Source organism: Myotis lucifugus, unplaced genomic scaffold (assembly GCF_000147115.1).
Source record: "Myotis lucifugus unplaced genomic scaffold, Myoluc2.0 scaffold_335, whole genome shotgun sequence".
In the NCBI taxonomy this organism is placed as follows: Eukaryota; Metazoa; Chordata; class Mammalia; order Chiroptera; family Vespertilionidae; genus Myotis; species Myotis lucifugus.
In genome coordinates, this window is record NW_005871383.1 from 604711 (window position 1) to 626047 (window position 21337).

The 21337-nt window shown below is 51.6% G+C and overlaps 1 protein-coding gene across 4 annotated transcripts in view; it reads left to right on the forward strand.

The window, feature by feature from the left end:
- TSPAN14 (tetraspanin 14) overlaps positions 1 to 21337 on the forward strand; it is a 52741-nt gene that overhangs the window by 17648 nt on the left and 13756 nt on the right. For 3 of the 4 annotated variants that reach the window (XM_014466369.2, XM_014466368.2, XM_023764519.1), the window contains one exon: positions 8301 to 8398. In XM_014466369.2, the coding sequence (XP_014321855.1) occupies positions 8318 to 8398 (81 nt within the window). In that variant the 5' untranslated portion in view covers positions 8301 to 8317. Of the gene's footprint in view, positions 1 to 8294; positions 8399 to 21337 lie in introns of those variants that run through there. The other variant, XM_023764520.1, reaches the window with a different exon arrangement.

The window sequence follows — 21337 nt, forward strand, 5'->3', positions numbered from 1 at the left end:
TAACGAGCAATCATTAGGGACCTGAGACTGCGTGGTGCTGGGCCGGGGCAGGGGACCCCCCGCCCCCCGCCTGGTGGGGCTTGACGGGGGACCTCAGGCTGCACTCCTTGCCCGCAGGGCTTGATGAGGAACCTTAGTGTGTGCTCCCCAGCCTGGGCAGGGGGACCTCAGGCCATGCACCCTGCCCCGGGCCGGGGAACCTGAGGCTGCACCCCCCGCCTGGTGGGGCTTGACGGGGGACCTCAGCCGCACCCCCTGGCCTGGGCCGGGGGACCTCAAGGCTCACCCCCTGGCACCAGGCCAGGTGACCTGAGGCCGCACCCTCCACCCAGCGGGGTTTGACGGGGGTGAGGCCGGCTGGGTCTGGATCTAGCCCCATGGGGGTGGGGCTGGCTGGGCTGGGTCTCTCGCGATTTTGAGGCGCATGTAGGTGGGCAGGGACTTGACTCTGGTTCCCGTGGTGCGCCCCAGACTCTGACAGGAGGAAGAATTTCATATACATTTTACTAATTTTCTTCCATCTCTGAAAGAAAAGGCAAATAGCAATATTAAAATATTTCCTCTAATTAATTCCCTTTTAATGTGCACAAATTTCGAGTCACTAGTTAGAAGATAAAGGTGAAGGCATTGATCCTAGAACCATGGCCCAGTGGTCTGTGACCTTGTGGAAAAGGCCCTGCACTTATAAAGGCTGCTGTCACTTACTGGAAGCTGAGCCTCCATTGGCCACATCTGGCACGAGGCCAAGGTTGAGCTGGTTCTTCCAACCCCTGCTGAGATCCCTGCAGCTGTTTGGAGCTTGAAAGCAATAGTCACTAGTGCTCAGACTGGTAGCATCCAACAGCTCACAGTGAAGGAAGCTGGTTGAGTGGTTTGGTGGCCATGGAGGTGTGGATGTAGTTTTATGGCATCGAGATCACAGGCCAGCATGACCTCATTGGCTATAATGTTTGAAGACCAGTCTTTCATATCCGTTTCTTTTTGGGACCATGTTCTTGGACCATGAGTGATCCAAATGGTACTTGAATACAAAAAGATATGTCAATAGAAACAGTGAAGGATGAAGAAATGGATAATAGAGCAGAATAGGTAAGAAAATCAAAGGATCAGCCAGGGTTCCCATATTCATTAATAGGAAGGAGTTGCAGAAAGAGAGAACAGAGAGAAACGCAAGTGGGAAAATGATCAACAGAAAGTTTCCTGGAAGAGCAGGGTATTGGTTTCCCTGTCAGAAGTGCTCATCGGATGTTGAGCCAAGTGGGTGGAGATGGACCCAGAGCAGTTGTCAGTGTGCTGGGGAGAAAGGAGGTAGCCTGCAAGTTTACACAGAGAGAGAGCGGGGCAGGTGCAGAGATCAGGGACCTGGTAGTTTGGGGCTTCTCAATACATTGGATTAGAGACGATGCTAAGAGGGTGATGGCTTCATCATTCAGTGCAGTGATTTCTGACTCGAATTCCATACTCGGCCAAAGTGTTATTCAGGGAGGATAGAGCTATTTTCAGACACACAGGGTCTGAAAAGCTTGCCTTTTGCACTGAAGGATTTTCCCACAAGGCGAGCAAAGATTGGATCTCTCATAGGCTGTATCCCAAAGGACGTGAAGGGATGCTGCGCACCGGTCCAGGTGGAAGCAGCTCGGAAGGCCAGGAGAGGTTTCTTCTGGAAGAAGCAGAGGTAGAACATCTGATGTGAATGGACTTATTGAGGAAATAAATTCACAGAAAAGTAAGCAAATAGAAAAATTAGAATGGTTAATTCCAGAGAATGGAATGTTGTACAGGAAAAGTAATTATGGTTTATATGGCTTGCTCACATGGCCATAATAATGTAATCTCTGAAAATTTCTCTACCCAAAGCTATAGTTTAACTGTTGTAGGCGGTGGAACGGCACCAGGTTGTCTGACCAGTGGGGTCTGACCAAACCTGGGTTCTACAACCTGGGTAGTTTCTGGCTGGGAAAGAATTCAGAGCAAGACCCAAACTGTAAGAGAACATTTATTTGGTAAATCACAGAGGTAGAAGTCATTCCCAGAATAAATGGGTTTAGGAAACAAGTATGGAGGTAAAGGAAGGACCCTCAGAGCTTGGGAGTGAGAAAGCTAATGGGAAGGAGGCTGGGGGAGAGATGGGGGGAGGGCGGGGGAGGAGGCATGCGCATGCTCTCTGGCGGGAGAGGGCACTGGGTCCTCCATCCTAAGGGTTTTAAGGCCTGAGATTTTAGGGGCGGTCCCAGGGAAAGATCTTAATAGAATATTCAGTAGCTTTCCAGGTGTGCCCGGTCAGGGTTGTGGTCTCTACTGATTGATTGGCTGGCATGTCCTGACTTCAGCAGTGGCTGGTTTTGTTGCTTATCTGGGCCTGGAGCCAAAATACAATGGAGGCCTAGATGTTATCTCCAGGGAGGAAAGGTCAGGGGTCCAAACCTCAGGACGAGCCATCTGCTAGGGGAGGAAAAGTCACCCTGGGGGCAAGGTCCCACCCTACAATTGATTGTCCATTGCTAGGCACCTGGGCTTCCCGCCTGCCGGTGACCTTCTGCACCTGGCCCATGTCCTTGCTTTCTCAGGTCTGTCTAACTGCCTGCAGCTTAACTATAATTGGAGTTCACTATAATTGGGAAGAAGTGTGAGGTGGTGATTTAGGGCAGAGGTGGTTTGTAGGAGTGTAAAGAGAGTTGTTATATTCTTGTTTTCCAGGGTAGGAAGTGGATAGGTAATAACTAACACTGAAAAAGCAGGAGTAGTAATACAAGCATATTATATACAGAAATTTCTAAGAGATATTTGGGGTGTAAGCATTATTAGGAGAAAAAAATTCAACCCAGTGAATTTGAAGATTTAATTGGCTTTATTAAGCGATTCACGAATCAGGCACCATCCCATCAGCAGCAAGAAGGGTGCGCTGAGGCATTTTACAAAATGGAAGGTTTTTATGGGAAAAAGGGTGAAATGAGGGAGCTATTAACAAAAGGAATAATTATTTTAGGGCTTAGAAACCTTTTCTTTGGGGGAAGAGAGAGGGTTTTTATCATGCAGATTGCCTCTGCCTTCTATGGGGAAGGGAGGGGCCCATGTGACAGATTACCTTACTGGTGCTTGACCAGAAAATTCAAGCCTGGTTAATTAAGATTATGTTTCTGGCAGAAGTAGAAACTGCAGTTAGATCAGGTGTTAACTGTAGGTTTGGTGTCAGGGGATTCCAGCACAAGTGACGGCATGCTGGGCCTGTGATTTTGTCTTGGACAACATCAAGATCAGTGAGAAGCTGCAAGTGTCCCTGGGAAAGGGGGAGGCCTGGCCTAGGGCCTCGGATCTGCTCTTTTTCTCAGCACAGCTTTTACAATAGTTGATTCTTAGATTATATGCAGGAATAATTTTTTCTTTGAAAAAAAATTCAAACCACAGCAAGTCTAGAATGTATGCCATGTAATAAGGAGAAGTATTGTTTCTTATTTTCGTTGAGTATGCAAGTACGTGTGCACTGGATTGATTTTGTCAGGGTTGCTTACTGTGGGCCAGGGCAAAAAATTTAAGAGCCATTTTTAGTGTCTTCTCATTGCCAGTTCACCTTTCACACTCTGTTCTTTAAATATTTTATGATTAAACACATGCTACTTTTGTAACTAAAATGGCAGGAAGAGCCCTGGCTGGTATGGCTCAGTTGGTTGGGAGTCGTCCCGGAGCATCTGAAAGGTTACAGGTTTGATTCCCATACATGCCTGGGTTGTTGCAGGCTACATCCCCCAGTAGGAGGCATGCCGGAGGCAGCCAATCAACATTTTGCTCTCACATCAATGTTTCTCTCCTCCTTTCCTCTCTCTCAAAAAATGTCAATAAAAATATTTTGTTAAAATGAGAGGGAGAAGAGGAGGAGAAGTTTTATCGGTTAACATAATCCCAAGGTAGACAAGCCCTATTCACAGTGACTGCTGCGGTCACCACACTGGGGGGCCAGCGTCCTCCAAGTGGGCATGCCCGCCCCCCTCCCGCAGCAGCAAAAGCCTCAGTGTACATTGATAATACAAAGGTGTAATGGTGAGTGTATCAATGGAAACCTTTTTAGAAAATCACTTACCACCCCATGCAACCGTGTTCATGCTTTCATCTTCCCATGCTGGCCTTGAACCACATGCCTACAAATTGTTTCATAATTGCAAACTGTGATGTGCAGATTTCATACTTAATGCGTATTCTTTTTATTCTCTTGGTTTATTTTCTTGAGGCATATTCTTAGTCATGCATTTATTGGATTGGGGGTATGACCATTTTGGGGAGGAGGGGGTTGAATGTCTAACCGTGTTGCTTACTGAAGGGTGGTAACAGTTTCGTCTGCTGCCGTGGAGGTATGACCATACCAGCCGCACACGGGCTTGCCAGCGCAGTGGTGGTTATCTTGTTAAATTAAAAGGTGCGAAATAACATCTCTGGATTGCCTTTGAGTTTTATTTCCGGTGACGTTGCATATTTTTCCGTCTGTTAATTATATTGCCCTTTCATTTCAGTATAATATCCATTTTCTTTGTCATTTCTAAAACTGAAGTGTTTTATTTTAAGTCTGAATGTTTATGTTGTAAATATTTACCCTTTGTTAAATTGCTGCCGATAACTTACCATTTGTGTTTCCTTTTTTATTTTAATGTTCCTTTTAATGGCATGGAAATTTTAAAACTTTTTATGTTTTATATTGATATTTTTGTTCTTTGGATTTTCCCCCCTCTTGACTCAAAAGTGAAGATCAACGGAGGCCTGAAATACCTATTCTTTCGTGTGTGCATGGGTGTGTGTGTGTGTGTGTGTGTGTGCGCGTGCCCACATGCAGCCTTCAGCGTTTAGATGGATTCTGGCTTATTATTCAGTTCCAGCTATCTCAACACTTAAATGATGCTAACTTTGCCTAATGTTTAGAGAAGTTGATTTTAAACACTCGCCTCCTGTTTGCCCCATAAATGCTTTATTCTGTTTTAATGTTTTGGATTGAAAGACAGTTTGAGGATGTGAAATTACATTTTTCGGAGAGTTGTTTTTTAATGCAAGAAACCCCCACAAAATAGCTTTTGGAGAGCCTTCTGTGTTGGCGGTGGTAATTAGTTCATGCATCTTCTTTTAGGAAGCGAAGACTCAGTCTCTGTGTGTTTTAAGGTAAATGGATCTGGTGTTAATTGAATTCATTAGTTGGTAGAGAGCTAAGTCCCTCTGATGTGACTCAGTTTAGCAAATGAGATGAAATGTCAGGGACGACAGCCACTTTGGAGTCATTTTAGCTGAAGTTTGGGTCTGATCTGGTTGCAGTTTCAGCACCACTGCCTTTATTGGCTTCTTGGGGTTCTTTGTAAATGTGGCTCACACCTCAGGTTGGCAGCTCAGGAGTGCTCATCAATCTTTTATCCTTCACTGAGGTTCCGAAGGCACTGAGCCGAGCTCGGCGTTGGCTGTATTCCCTACGAACCGGCCAGCGGGCCCGTGTTGGAGAATGTGGCTCGGGCTGGGGTCCAAACAAGTCGTCTCCTTGCCTCCTTCAATTTAAATTCTGGGCAGTGCTTATGTGGACACTAGGCCCCTCTTGTGTGTGATGCTGACGTTCAGGACCTGCTTCTCCGGCCCTGGCCTGCAAAACAGAGAGCAGAGCGGGAGCATGAGGCAGCCTTTCCTCCCAGCTCCAAGGTTACGTGGGGGTAGGACTGGGGGTGCAGGCTGGGGGCAGCTCGCCCCACCTGGCTAGTGAGTCGAGTACCTTCTCTTTCCATGGGGAGGAATCAGCAAGTAGGTGAAGAATCTCTAGAGCAGTGGTTCTCAACCTTCCTAATGCCGCCACCCTTTAATACAGTTCCTCATGTTGTGGTGACCCCCAACCATAAAGTTATTTTCGTTGCTACTTCATAACTAATTTTGCTACTTTTATGAATCGTAATGTAGATATCTGATATGCAGGATGTATTTAGGTGACCCCTGCGAAAGGGTCGTTCGACCCCCAAAGGGGTCGCGACCCACAGGTTGAGAACCACTGCTCTAGAGTGTAGGGCCCTGAAACCTGTATTTATTTATTTTTATGTTTTTGTTGATTTCAGAGAGGAAGGATGAGGGAGAGAGAGAGAAACATCAGTGATGAGGGAGAATCATTGATCAGCTGTCCCCTGCATGCCCCCTATTGGGGATCGAGCCTGCAACCCGGGCACATGCCCCCACTCGGAATCAAACCCTGACCTCTTGGTTCATAGGTAGATGCTCAACTGCTGAGCCGCACCGCCAGGCTGAAGTCTGTGTTTAGAGCCAATCATTCTGTGCTGCCAGCTGGTCTCCTCAGCACCAGTGACATTAGGGATCAGTCGCTCAGGCCCTGTTTCAGTTGAGGATGCTGAGGCCTGGGGAGGAGGGGGAGCTTGCCCAGGGCCAGGTCATGTTGCTGAAGGAAGGAGTTGGCATGGGAGCTCCTGGTCCTCTCGCTGCAGCCACCTTTGTGGCCCAGGCTGTGCGCAGGCCTCCTGTGTGCCCTGGTGTCCAGTAGTTCACACTCATTCTTGGAGGGGACTTTTGTGGAAGTGCTGTTCTTTTTTTTATTTTTAATCCTCACCAGAGGATATTTTTTCCATTGATTTTTAGAGAGAGTGGAAGGGGTGCAGGGAGAGGGAGAGACATTAATTGGTTGAACTTGAAACCCAGTACGAGGTACGTACCCTTGACCAGAATCAAACCTTCGACCTTTTGGTTCAAGGGCCGGCACTCTAACCACTGAGCAATCTGGTCAGGGCTGGAAGTGCTGTTCTGATGGCGGGATGGGGAGGTGGGGATGGGCTGCGGGGTTGTTGCTCTCTTCTGGCTGGTTTAAAAGACTAGACCGGCTTCCCTTCCCCCCGCGCGCCCCACCCCGCAGCCCGTTGACCATCTCCCATTCCTCTTGGAGGGAGGGGCTGGGCGAATGGTGGTGTCCAGCTTGTGCCTGTGGATCCCGCTCTGTGGGAAGGGTGGTTGAGCAGTCATAGCACCCGTTTCTAGAGGGATGTGGTTTTCATGTCCCTGCTTGGCACCACTTTCTCAGAACAGTCCCTGGGGCTGCCTCACAGGACAGTTCGCAGCAGCCACTCGGCAGCATGGCAGGAGCTGGCTTCTTACTGGTGGTTGTGGGCGGTGGTGTCCTCACTGCCAGTGGCCTTGTTTGTTGTTGCCTTGGTTCTGGTATGTGATGCCCCTCTTCTCACCCTGGGAAGTGGGAGGCTGGGGTTGGGGAGAGCTTTCCCCTGTGAGCCTCAGGTCCCGCCTGCCCTGTGGGTCAGCTTGAGGCACCGTCCTCCTTCCTCATCCTTCAGCCACTGCCTTGGCGTTAGGGGTTCACCTGGTCACCACTGGGTTCAGAAAGTAAAGCAGTAAAGGTGGGTCAGGCCCTCTGAATTTCCCTTTGGGGTACCTCCTTTCTGCAGGTTCTCTGAGAGGCCTTGGGGGATGGACACAGATAAGGAGTGGCCCCTCCCTTCACCCTGTGCAGTTCACAGAATGTTTGTAGTTTAAGGCCAAAGCAGTGATCTTGGAGGGGAGGAGTGGGGAGGGGTGGAGGGAAGGGGAGGTTAAGCAAGGGAGGAAGAAGAGGAAGGCATGGGGTGAAAGCTGGGCTCATGGGATCTCCCGCCCAGGCCAGGGTGCTAGCCTTCCTCACCTCAGTGAGGGCTGAGCTTGGGAGGTTGTCTCTGAAAATCTTAGATGAACAAATATGGAGCCTTAATTTTGGCTGTTCTTCACTGGCCACTGCTACCTTATGTCCAGCCTTGGCCTTTGTCTTCACTTCCCAAAGTGGCCAAGTCCCCATTTCTCCCTGGGTTCTCCACTCCTGGCTGTCCTGCCCCCGGTATGGTAGGCGGAAGGAATCCTGTCCTTGGTTCAGATCCTGGGGTCTGTCGTTTTTTTGTCTTGTCCTTGAGCAAGTCACATGACCTTTTGGAACTCCTGTTTCCTCCGCCATGAAGTAGAAAAATTAATAGCCAAAGGAGAGGGGATGAGATGAATATTTGAGAAGGCACCAAGCAGAAGTGCTGATATTTAGGAGACTCTTAAAGAATCACCATTCTCCATTCTTTCAAACTTCTGTTATTTTTTTGGGCTGTTTTCACAAAGTTGACTTAACCTGAGTTTTGCCTAACTTACAGCTGACATTGATAGTAAATTGCACCGGATGAGAGAGAACACAGGGAACAATTGGAGACTCCGGAGTCTGGGAGCCTTACTGTTGCTCTCTCTCTCTCCTTGGGGAGCAGGTTGGGGGAGGTGTTTTGAAGCTGAACCTGCTGTCTCATGGCTCCCACGTCTCTCCACAGGTCCTGCTTCTCGGAAGATGCACTATTATAGATACTCCAACGCTGAGGTCAGCTGCTGGTACAAGTACCTTCTCTTCAGTTACAACATCGTCTTCTGGGTGAGTGGATGAGAGCGGCCGCCTTCCCTTGCTTCGTGCTTCACTAGTAAATCATGATTCTTCACGTACTTTGGGTTTGCCAGGCCCTCTGAGACTCTGCATGGGATGGTGGGCAGGGTTGATGAGCCCTGCTCTAGCAACAAGTTATAAAATAGACCCTTACGTGCCGTGATGGGGAAGGCTCAGGTGATTGAAAACCAGACTGAGTGGTCCAGGTATTCTGGTGATTGAATACCAGGCTACCCCAGCCCGGGGGGTTCAGGATGGCGTGGGGCTCTGGCCCAGATATTTGTCACCCCCATCCCTGTCCCAGGAGTGCCCCAGGGAGTCATCCGGGCAAGGTGTTTTGTGTGCATCAGCCTGTGGGCTAGTTCCTGTTCTCGCTCTGGAAGTTAAGACTGGGCAAGTCAATAAAGCCCTGCCCTGTGGCGCCGTGTTTAACCGGAAGTGGTATTAGCTCCTGAGCAGTGCAGCAGGGAGGGAAACGCTCCTTGACTGGGGTGCTCGGAAAAGGTCATCCCGAGGAGGGGACCTGTGGGCTGAGACCTGGATATGGGTGACGAGGCAGCCACGTGGGGGTCTGGGGAAGAAAGCTCCAGGGCCTGAGGCAGGAAGGAGCGTGGCATATGCCAGGTACGCAGAGAAGGCCACGTGGCTGGAGCTGAGTACAGAGCAGAGGAGACAGGTGAGGACAGAGGCACGAAGGAGCCGGGTCAGGTAGGACCGTCCAGTTCTCAGTGAGGATGGAATTATGTTCTACTTTCTGTAGTGACTCTTGGTAGGTTGTAAGTTGGATGGCGTGATCTGATTTTGGAATGATCCTGCAGAGTGAGGGGATGGATGTGGGACCATGTTCTGAGGTGGAATTTTGGGGCAGGAGGGATTGAATGGTCTCTTAGCCAGGTATATAGAGATGTCACCCTCATGTGTTAGTGACCATTCTGGAGTCTAAACCCCCATCTCAGGAAGGGTGGAACAGATGAGGATGAATCCTGTTGACTGAAGGGAGCTCTGGCTGTTGAGCCCTGGGATGCGGAGGCAGGGTTTGGTGGCAGGTCCACTCCACTGCTGGCTGTGTGAGTGGCCCGAGGTAAAGGGAAGATGAGGTTTTGTGTTGTGCAGCTCGGAGAGGGAGCCTTTCAAGTAGGAAGGAGCAATGAGCTGTCCCCCTGGGGGGTGGAATAGGAAGAGGACATAAAGTTGACGTTAGCTTTGACAAGGTGGGGGTTGTTGGTGACCTTGACCAGAGCTGCTTTTTGCTCTGCAGGGGCTGACACCCACCTGGAGTTGGCCGAGGAGCCAGTGGGACATGAGGAAATGGAGACGGTGACTTAGGACATTTCTTTCAAGGACTCTTGCCTAGAAGGGGAGCAGGACAATTGGGCACTGGCTGGAGGTGGTCCAGGGGTTCAGGAAGATACGGCGCAGGTGTGATGCCAGTGGGATTGGTCGAGAGAGACACAGTCATTGATTCTGCTGTCCAGGAGGGCGAGGGTGCGATCATGAAGAGGCTTGTAACACCGGAAGCAGGTATTGCTGACCAGTGTCTGTGGGCAGATGGAGAAGGAAGGACAGAGTGAGCAGCCACGGTGCCACCTTTCACCTCCACAGTGGATTTTGGCATTTCCTGTTTGGATTGGAATTTTTTCCCCCTCCATACCAGCTGGCTTCCTTAAACTTATTTTTAATTGTAGTTGACACTCAGTATCCTATTAGTTTCAGGTGTACAGTATAGTGACTCAACATTCATATACCTCATGAAGTGGTCACTGCAGTGTCTAGTGACCGTCTGTCACCGTCCACAGTTGTTAGGCCTGAAACTCTTGAGAGCAAGGCAGACTTACCAACACTTCTCCGGCCTCCACCCTTGATTGTACAGCATCACCTCCTGACGATGTATCTCAAAGTTGCGGGGATTTCTGTCCTGGAGAAATAGGGTGGAATTCAATGGCCGGGCGTTCACCCAGGTCTTTCCTGAGCTCAGACAACTTTCACCAACGTCATCATTGCCCTGAAGTCGGGCAGGGCCCGGCATTGGACGTGGTTCCTTAGTAGATACATCTCGGGGCCCTTCCTCATGGGGGGACTGGCTGTCCCGTCCTCGAGATGTGTGGCTTCCAGACCTGCACTGCTCCCGGCCTGGAGAGCCCCAGCCCGCTGTATGGCGGAGAGCCACCCGCCAGGCTGGCAGTCTCCCACTTTGGCCACTTGTACATCCAGCTGTCATCATCCCGCCGGCTGTGCTCCTTGGCCTTGTGCCCTGACCTCGGGTTCTCATCCTGATCTGTGCAGCTGGAGGGAACCTCTCCCAGTGCTGCCGGGGCTCAGGGTCCTGATGTCCCCGTGTCATCAGAGGCTTTTCAGAACAGATTCCTTGCTCTTGGGAAGCTGTGCTCACTTGCCTGATCGTACCTTTGCAGCACCAGACTCAAGTGGTGGGGCTCCTGAGTCCAGAATTGTGGCCATCTGTCTGGTGGCTGAAGGCTGCTGCAGCTTGCTGGGCGTTTTGCGGAGTTGGCAGTGCGCATGGTCGAGAGTTAATCATTTTTCAGTTAGTGTGCACTGGGGCAGAACAGGAAGGGACAAAAAGGAACAGTCAGGAAGGTGAGGCCTGGGAGAGCCTGGTGGGGAGATTTGGGGGGCGGGGGAGGGGAGGAGGGATGCCAGGCCCCTGGCTGGGGAGGCTGCCCGGCCCTTCCCTGCCAAGTTCTTGGTGATGATTTGTTGTCTTCATCTGCCCAGGAACTGGGAGTCTGGGTGAGACCTGAGAATTGGGCTGCAGAGCCCTCAGGGACCCGCGTGGGGCCAGTCTGGACTCTCGAGAACTAGTGACCTTCTAAGCTTCGTGTTTTCATTATGAAATACTGATCTCACCTGCCTGCTGCTTGCCCACGGGCTGCTCAGAGTGTCTAACCTGATATGCCAAGCTCCCACCTCCTCAGAGTAGTTCTCTTTTTTAAAAAGAGGATAATGGACGCCCATGTTCCCATACCCTAGCTCAGTGATGGCGAACCTATGACGCACGTGTCAGAGGTGACACGCGAACTCATTTTTCTGGTTGATTTTTCTTTGTTAAATGGCATTTAAATATATAAAATAAATATCAAAAATATAAGTCTTTGTTTTACTATGGTTGCAAGTATCAAAAAATTTCTCTATGTGACACGGCACCAGAGTTAAGTTAGGGTTTTTCAAAATGCTGACATGCCAAGCTCAGAAGGTTTGCCATCACTGGCCTAGCTCCAAAAATTACCAACTCATCCAATCTTGTGTCGTTTCTACCCCCCACACCCGACTCCGGATATTTTGAAGCCAAGCACAGATAGACTGTTTTTGCACAGAGAGTTTTTATAGTGTTTGGTTTGTTTGGACGAGATAACGGTGAGCGGTGGAGCTGGGACTGCCCGGGCTCCGCAGGCCGGGTGGAGTATGCAGAGGGCAGCCTGCTGTTGCTGTGACCACTTCCAGGTGCTGGAACGAGCACAGGTTTCATTCAGCAGTTTGTCCCCTTCCGCATTATTTCCACAGCCACAGTCTTTATAACAAACACCTGTAACACTAGCAGTTTTCTTATGCTTCTCACCCTCCAGTTTAGGGACAGATGGTTTCCAAGAGGCCGGGAATGGGATCCTGGGTGAGAAACACGGATGCGCGTGTCTGTGTCTGGGCTTCATGGGTTCTGATCACAGGTGTGTCAGGAAACGACGCTCCCAGCCAGCATAGCATTTTGAAGGCACTAGCATTTCTTACATTAAAAAAAATCATTGTAATCATTATTTGTTTGTGTTAGACCTGTTTCTAGTGCAAAATCTCACTTTGACTTGGGGAAATGCAAATCAAAACCACAGAGACACCACTTTAAACCCATGAGGATGGCTATTACGGAAAGAACCGAACATGACAGATGTTGGGAGGGTTGTGGAGAAATTGGAACCCTTGTGCACTGTTCATGCGACTGTAAAATGGTGCAGCTGCTATGGAAAATAGTGTGGTGGTTCCTCGAAAAGTTAAAAAATAAAACTACCGTAGGATCCAGCAATGCACTTCTGGGCATATACCCAGAAGAACTGAGAGCAGGATCTGTAGTGATATTTGCACACCCATGTTCATAGCAGTTTTACTCATAATAGCCAAAGGTAGAAACAACCCAGGTATCTTTGCCAGATGAATGGATAAACGAAATGGGGTCTAGGATGCAGTGGAATATTATTCAGCCTTAAAAAGGAAGGCAGTCCTGCCACCTGCCACAGCGTGGATGAGCCTTGAGGACGCTGTGGTAAGTGAAATACGTCAGACACACATGAACAAATACTGTATGATTCCATTTATGTGATGTACCCAGAGCAGTCAAATTCATAGAAACAGAAAGTAGAATGGTAGTTGCCAGGGAGTGGGGGAGGGGAGAATGGGGAAGTTATTGTTCAATGGGCGGGGTGTCAGTTTTGCCAGATAAAAAATTCTGTGGCCCTAGCTGGTTTGGCTCAGTGGGTAGAGCAGACTGAAGGGTTCCGGGTTCGATTCCGGTCAAGGGCACATGCCTGGGTTGCTGGCTCCATCCCCAGTAAGGGGTGTGCAGAAGGCAGTCATTCAATGATTCTCATAATTAATGTTTCTCTCTCTCTCTCTCTCTCTCCTGAAATCAATAAAAATATATTTAAAAAAAAAGTTCTGTGGATGGTGGTGGTGGCATAACCCTTTGAATATGCCTAGTCCCACCAAGCTGTACACTTGTACACTTAAAAATGGCAATTTGATATTACGCCCACTTACCACAGTTAAAAGTGCTTACACTCTCCCTGGTGGGCCGGGAGGGGTGGTGGGCGGCCCTTTGCTCACTGGCTCCCCAGAGAACTTGGCTTTCCCGGTCCCCGGAGTGAGTCCTGTATAGGGGTCATCAGATGGCGTCTGCAGAGCCAGGATTGCTTCCCACCACACACACTGAGGTTAATCGGCACGGGGTCGGGTGGAGGCCTTGCCTGCATCTACTGCAGAGGAGGACTGGTTAAAAGTGAAGAGCTGAGGCCCCTCGTGAGCACACACAGTGCCCTGTCCAGAGAGCAGGGACCCTGCCGTTGCTGCCTCGGTGACTTACAGAGTGCAGGGTCAGCCTCTGAGCCCAGCGTGCAGCCTGTTGCTGAGTGAGAGGCGCCTCCCTTCACAGTGACAGGTGCCTCCCGTGAGTATGGTGTCATACATGTAATTTATGGCCCAAACTGGGAAACCTGAGGTGACGTTGCTAAGAGAAGTTATTAAGAATTTTGCCGGAACAACAGGTGTCCCCAGGACTGTCCCAGGCAGACCAGGATATGTGGTCGCCCCCCTCCCCCGCACCCCTCCCCCAGAGGCAAAGCCAGCCTGGTGGGGAAGGACTTAAAGGCGGCTCCCTTCTCCTGCCTGGTCACGGCATCTTTGTGAGTGGAGAGCCTTCTTCTCTTCCTGCGGCCTTTATCGCGCTCCTTCTCCCACGGGGGACAGTCAGTACCTCCTACGCTGGGCTGACAGAATTGCCCACGTGTGAGCTGGACCCCGTGTGATGTTAGAGCCCCAGGTCCGAGTGCAGATGTTCCTCCACTCCATCTCTGGGTAACTGATGCCGTCAGAAAGCGAAAGGCTAGTGTTTTTTCATGTAGCGTCAGGCTAGTGTTTTTTCATGTAGCGTCTTTTCATTTTCACTGCTGAGAAGAAGTGGTTCCATTTTCTCTTCAAGTTTTATTTCATAAACGTTTGCAATTGCATGGAAACTCTGCACGAGACGCCCCAGCTGCACCGCATTCCCTCCTCGTGCTCCACATTCCCTCCTCGAGCTCCGCTCTCCTGCCTCATCACCAGGGTCATCCGGTCGCCCGTCCTCGCAGCCTTGAGGCCTGCACTTTCATGCGCACATCCCCGCACGTAGCTCATCCAGGTGGCTGCAGTTTTCCTGAGTGTACTTTTGGAAATTCCTGTATTGGGCATTTAGGTTGTTTCCATTTCTTTTACGATCGCAGATAAGGACGCAGTGGTTGGTTTTGTGTAATACAGATTCTTCCGTGTGGGGGAGGACGAGGATGATTTGCTGGAGTCGAGTCCCGGGAGGGAGATTAATGGGTCAGAAGGTGTGTTCGTTGTTCCGATGGCCTGACATGTTTATATAGTCCAAATTGCTTCTCCAGAAGGGCTGTCCCAGTTCCTAAGAAAGAGATCAGCTAATCACACAGGTATGCGTGTTTCTCCAACGCTTGCCAAGGCAGAGGTCAAGTCAGGGGTCACTTAATCGGAGGCTCTCCTGGCTCCTTGCTGCCTGCGGAGCTGGCCTGCAGGGCCTGGGTGCTCGGAAGCTGATCCCCGGGGGCGTTTCTGAGGTGCACTGCTCTGCGCCGGGCACCTGTGACCGTTCTGGCTCACAGGTACTCTCAGGTCTGTGACTGGAGTGCTTGTGGCTCAGCATCTCTGCCAGCACCTACTCAACTCAGCACAGCCCGGCTGCTGGAGCCACTTGTCTTCTGCGTGGGAGTCTCATTCCCATCTTGTTCGTACCTTTTCCCCCAGAAATGCTTTTTGAAAATAACACCCCTGTTGAGGTGTAAATGAGACAATAACATTTAGCCATTTCAAGTGTACAGGTGGATGTGTTGACAACTGGGTGCCCATGGAACCACCATCATCACCCAGTGAAGACAGAAAACATGTCCCCCACTTCGGAAGCTGCCCTGTGCCCTCTGCAGCCGGCCCCCCTTCTGCAGGCAGCCGCCTGCCTGCCTCCTGCCACCGTAAAGCAGGTTTGACTCGGGGATCTGACTTCTCTAGGTTTTTCTCTGTTTTTTTTTTCTTTTTTAACTTCATTGATTTCTTTTGAAATAAAAAAAAAATTGTTTTTATTGATTCTCTCATTTTTATTATCTCCTTTCTTCTACTTTGGAATTATTTTGCTGTTTTTCTAGCATCTAAGGTAGAAGATTCAGTCATTGATTATAAATCTTTTTTCTCTAGTATAAGTATTTTATGTATATGCTTTCTGCATCCCATTTTGATATATTTTCATTTCAGTGGTTAAAATATACTTACATGATCTGTATGTAATGTGTCTTTTCTTTCCTCCTTTGGCTCACTTCAAGAGTTTGACTTTATTCTATTTCTTTCTTTCTTTTTTTTTTTTTTCCAGAGAGGGGTAGGAGATGGGAGAGAGAGATAGAAACATCAATGATGAAAGAGAATCATTGATCAGCTTCCTCCTGTACTGGGATTGAGCCTGCACCCTGGGTATGTGCCCTGACCAGGATCCAATTGGTGACCTCCTGATGCATGGGATGATGCTCAACCAACTGAGCCACACTGGCTGGGCTTTATTCTATTTCTAATAGTTCATTTGGGTCTTTTTTTATATTTTCTACTAGAGGCCCGGTGCACAGATTTGTGCACAGGTGGGATCCCTTGGCCTGGCCTGTGGGGATCGGGCAGGAACCGGCTCTCCGACATCCCCCGAGGGGTACCGGATTGTGAGAGGGTGGTTCTCGGGTGATGCACCCCGGAATCGGGCTCCCTCCTCTCTTATTCCAGGTGCATCATCTGAGAACCGCAGCTGCCAAGTCACCGCAGCTCGGCAGCTCCTGTGTTGAGCGTCTGTCCCCTGGTGGTCATTGCGCATCATAGCTACCGGTCAGACGTTCGAACGGTCAGATGGTCGCTTAGGCTTTTATATATATAGATTTCTCTCTTCATTCTGTTTATTTTTTCCTTTAAATCCCTGAGGCTATTTACCATATCTGTTTTAGAATCTTTGCTAATTCAATTATCTGTCATACCTGTCTTTTTCTAGTTACTGGTTCCCCCCCTTATTATAGGTCACATTTCCCCCCCCTTTTTGCCTCACTAGTAACTTTGACTAGATGCTGTGTACAGCTCGTCCACCTAAGTATTCTTCTTGTCTTGTTCAGCTTGGGCTGACATAACAGGGTACCCGAGGCAGGTTGCCCTAACAGGAACTTATTTTCTCACAGTTCTGGAAGCTGCAGGTCTGAGGTGAGGGTGCCAGCATGGGCACATCTGGTGAGAACTCTTTTCCTGGCTTGCAGGCGGCTATCTTCTGGCTGTGTCCTCACATGTCAGAGTGCTCTGGTTCCTCTTCCTCCTACGGGACACTAGTCATGGAGGCCTCACCCTCTGACCTCCTCTAGCCCTAATCACTTCCCCAAACCCCCACCTCCAAATGCATCCCAGTGGTTAGGGCTTCAACTTGTGGATTTGAAGTGGGAGCACCACAAACATCCAATTCCATTCATAGCACTTCCTTACCAGTATTATATCCTTTTAGTCTGCCACCTTTTATTAACTATTGTGTGTAAGATTCATTCATGCCATTGTGTGTAGTTGCAGCATTCATGTTCATCGTTGTGTAACGTTCTGTTGTGGAAATGTACCATTTGGGTTATTTACAGTTTTAGGCTATGAAGTCGGGTTGGAGTGATATGAAGACATACCAGGGTTGTGGACCTGAATTGGAGGGATGCTCCCGGGGCCTACGTGGCCGAGCTGAAGGAAATCCTGTTTTGTCTCCAGCTCCAGTTGGTGTCGGTGTGATAGCCGAGGGCAGGACACACCTGGCTCTCGGCCTGCTGTGCACACACAGCTTCACTGGGACACAGCCCTGCCTGTGCGTTTGCGTTTCATCTGTGGCCGCTTTCCTGCTCCCACGGCGGAGCTGAGGACTTGAAACAGTAGGCAAAGCTGCAAGTGTTTACTCCCTGGCTCATACAAGTGTGGACCCTGGCTCAGGATCTTGGTTTTCCGCCCACTGTGGGTCACTGAGCTGTGCCAGCGAAGGCAGGGGCTGGGTGGGGGTGGCTGGGTGGGGGTTTCTCCTCTCAGTTGCTTGAGGAGCTGCTTGTCACCTCCCCTAGATAAGCCTGCCCTCCTTCCTTCCTTCCTTTCAAAGGCTTTGACGCAGTCAGATTCCTGGGCGGGGCTTGGAGGCGGTGGGCTCTGTTATCAGGGAAGGCAGAGGCGTCTGTAGAAGCTCCCCTGTCCGAACGCTGGGGAGTCCTGCTTCTCGGGCTGTGCTGGGCAGGGCACAGGCGCTGCTTGCCCAGCACCACCCTTCCGGCGGGAGGAAGGCCGCTGGGTGACCCTGTGCGAGGCAATGTCCTGGCCTGGCCCCGCTTCTTTCTCCCCAGTGAGGAAGCTGGGCCCCAGCGTCCCTTCCGGCTTCCAGAGTCCCACTGGGAAGTGGCTTGGTTTAGACTATTTTAACGTGGGACCATTTTGAAAGGAACGTTCCCTGCTCTGTGTAGGGTTCAGAGTGGCCACAGTCCTGAGAGCAAGGCCTCCTGACCCCGCAGATACCCTGGTGTCCCCCCGCCCACTGGGTCTCTGGGCCAGGCTAGGTGTGGGCCCGCCTCTCTGGCGTCCTTTCTGGCAAGTATTTGATTGTTGGCTTTTCAAGTGGCCACAAGCATGTCTGGTGTTCTCCCAACTCCCCGGGCCTGGAGTCAGGGTTCCCCATCTGTAGCTGCCAGAGCCATGGGCTCCACCCGCCCGATTTGGGGTGACAGAGTTTAGACAGCAAGAGGTGCGTATGCTGTTGGCGATCACTGGCCAGTTGGCGATAACTGGCCATCGCCGCTGGATTTTGCGGATTGACAAACTGAGGCCCAAGGCAGGGGTGGCTTGCTCAAGGTCACGGTGAGTTAGGGACAGAGGTGACTGTGCTAGCTTCTCCCCCCACCCTTTCCTTCCCATCAGTCTTTCCTGTCCCCCTTGGAAAGCCCCCAGAAGGCTGTTCCCCTCAACTCTGATGTGCTGTTGTCTCCAGAGACCTAAGAAACAGATGCCTCTGGAAGGAAGGTCCTTATCTTAGGACGAAGCCTAGTTCGGGGAGTTTTCCTGGTGGGGGGGTGTGGGGGGGTGAGGAGATGGGGAGGGGGGAGTGGGGGAGGGCGCGGCAAGTAGTGTTTCCCGTCCAGCCCATGCTGGTGGAGTCTGCCCCTCCATGCCTGTGCTCTGTCCCCCCAGGAGGCCGGGCCGCTCAGAATGGCACTGTGCCCCAGGCTTACGTACATCACCTATGACACTTCCCTCGGTCCTACTGCCCTCCTGTGACCCGGGGAGGGAAACAGGCCTAGGGAGGTCCCCCAACTCGCGCAGGTCCCCACGCAGGTCCCGTCTCTAGGAAGCTGCAGGGCGGAGGGCGGAGCCGGGACCCCTGCCCTGTGCTATGCTTGTTCGTCCAGCCTTTTCTTTCTTGGGGGTGCTTCTGGTTTTTTCGAGGCTCCCCCAGGCGGCCCAGGGGAAGGGAAGGGCTTTGTGAGTGTCAGCTTCCCGCCAGCCCGAGGTGTTGGGCTACTGCTGGTGGGTTGTCTCCAGCGTGTTGAGCAAAGCCCTCTGGGCCCACAGGAGTGGCCTAAGTATGTTCACACACTGGAGTGACATTTCGCAAGGAGCCTGGCCACTAAACTGCCAGTGGAGAGGGGCTGTTTTGACACCCGTGGTTTCGTGGTTTCGGGACCTCCTGCCGTCCAGCAGGCCCGGCCGGGGTGGGAGCCTCTGGGGTAAAGCCCCCCAGCTCGCTCACGGGCGAGGGGGTTCTGTGCAGCCCCATGACCAGGCAGGGCGGGACCATCCTCCCCCTTCCTTCCCAGGCTCCTTTGTCTGAGGTGGGAAGGCTGATGCTGGAGCTTTACAGGGGCACCCCCTCTCCCTCCCAGGAGGCCACCTGCCCTGGTTGGGACTCAGCGATCCCCACCACCTGGCGGACAGTGGGGGGCCTTGGCTTTAGAGTCGCACAGCTCAGAAGCCCCTTCTGAGAAACGTCCTCACCTCTGGTCCCTTGACCAGCCCCTCCTCCCTGCCAGGGAGATAAGGGAGGTCAGGAACTCAGGTTTGGTCTTACCTCATGGCCACCAGCCAGCCAGCCAGCCAGGTGACTTTGGACAAATAACCAAGTTGTTCTATATCTGTTTTCCTGTTTGAAAAATGGGGGTAACAGTGCCCGTGTGATGGGTATGGAAGGGCCTCTTCGGGGTGTTCAGTGATTAACACGGGGCCTGGCGCTCAGGGAAGGCTGGTGCTACTTGCCACCGTGCCACTGCGGTGACGTCCCCGCGGCCTCCCTTCGGGCTGGGGTAGCTGGGCCTCAGTCTCTGGGAGGGAACTGCCTCAGGGTTTAGAAGAGAGACTAGGAAGGCTACTCCGAAGCCGGGCGGCCGGCTGAACCGTCTCCCGGTGAGGATGGCCCAGCCCCACTGACGGTCGGTGCGAGAGTTCACGGCGAACCGGGCGATGCTGGCGGTCCTAGCTGGTCACAGGGCTGCCCCGTGAGCTTCCAGACAGGCCGCTTCCCCTGTCTGATCCTTCCTCAGTCAACTCGTCTCTAAAACAAGTGCTGGGCCCAGACTTTCTGCCGGGTCAGCATCATTAAACCCAAGGTCTGACATATGACCCCTGGTTCCTGTCTTTCCTGGTGCAAGTTAACTTGAGTCCTTCCTTTAAAGAAGGAAGGAAGTGCGAGCCCTTCGTCTGGGAGCGCAGCCCTTGTGAGAAGAGAACTGTGTACAGTGGCGGGGAGCAGGCAGCTCACCAGGGCCCAGTGAGGGGTGGTACGGGGTGGGCTTTCCTCACCGTCCCCCATGGTGCCAGGCAGTGGGCCCGCTGCTGTGGAGTGCAGCTTGGTGGGCTGGGATGCTTGCTCGGGCCACTGGAGGGGGTTGGGATGACAGCCTCCAGGCCTATCCTGCTCTGACCCTAATGTCCCCGTGGGGGCCTGGCCTTGGACCTGGCCAGCCTGGCCTTGCTTGGCCCGCTCTTGCTTTGAGTGCATTTGGACTGAGTGAGACCCGGGAGAGCGCTGTGAGCAGGCAGGACCACGGGCAGGACTGCTCCCTCTGGAGGCTCTGGCGACTCACGCGCTCACGCCTGCTCTATACCTACAAGGGCCAAGTCCTCGCCAAGTTCTTGGGGTACAACCCTGAACGAGACCGAAAACCTCTCTGCCCTCAGAGAGCTTAAACCGGAGAGACACTGGACAGGTAGCTCGTGTGGCCTTGGCTGACGGCCGGAGGAAAAGCAGGCACGGGAGGTGGTCAGGATGCAGGTGGGGGCTTGTCCACCTGGGACAGGACAGGAGGCACCTGAGGAGGTGGACTGTGAAGAGCCTGGAATGAACGGAGGGACGGAGCCAGGAAGGGAGAGGGAGGAAGGACATTCTAGGCCAGTGATGGCGAACCTTTTGAGCTCGGCGTGTCAGCATTTTGAAAAACCCTAACTTAACTCTGGTGCCGTGTCACATATAGAAATTTTTTGATCTTTGCAACCATAGTAAAACAAAGATTTATATTTTTGATATTTATTTTATATATTTAAATGCCATTTAACAAAGAAAAATCAACCAAAAAAATGAGTTCGTGTGTCATCTCAGACACACGTGTCATAGGTTCGCCATCACTGTTCTAGACCAAGGGAACGGTGTCACGGCTGTGAGACAGGCTGCGTTTGCTGCGTTCAGAACTGGTCCCGGTGCCAGCGTGGCCTGGAGTGGGGTTGGGGAGGGGAGACGGGCAGGAGGTGATGGTGGAGGCCTGGCCGTGTTGGTCCTTGTGGGCTGTGGTGAGGAGTTTGAATTTTATTCTGAGTTCAAGGAAGTCATTGCAGGGTATGATTCATGTGTTCGGTATTTTTAAAAGATCATTGCAGTTGCTTGGGGACCTGTGAGGAGGCGCCGAGGGGGTGGACACGGACAGGTGGCAGCAGGGGCAGGAGGAGAACTGGCCACGAGTTTTGGAGGGAGAACCAGCAGAGGGTCTGGTAGGGGGAACTTGGAGTTGGAGGGAAAGAGAGGCATCAAGCATGCGGTCAAGGCTTTCTGTCTTAAGCGAGTGAGTAGGTGCCATAATGTAACGAGGGCGGAGTTGGAGAGGAGCTGGTTGGGGGAGGTTGGGGGGGGCAAGGTCCAGTTGGGGGCACGTGCAG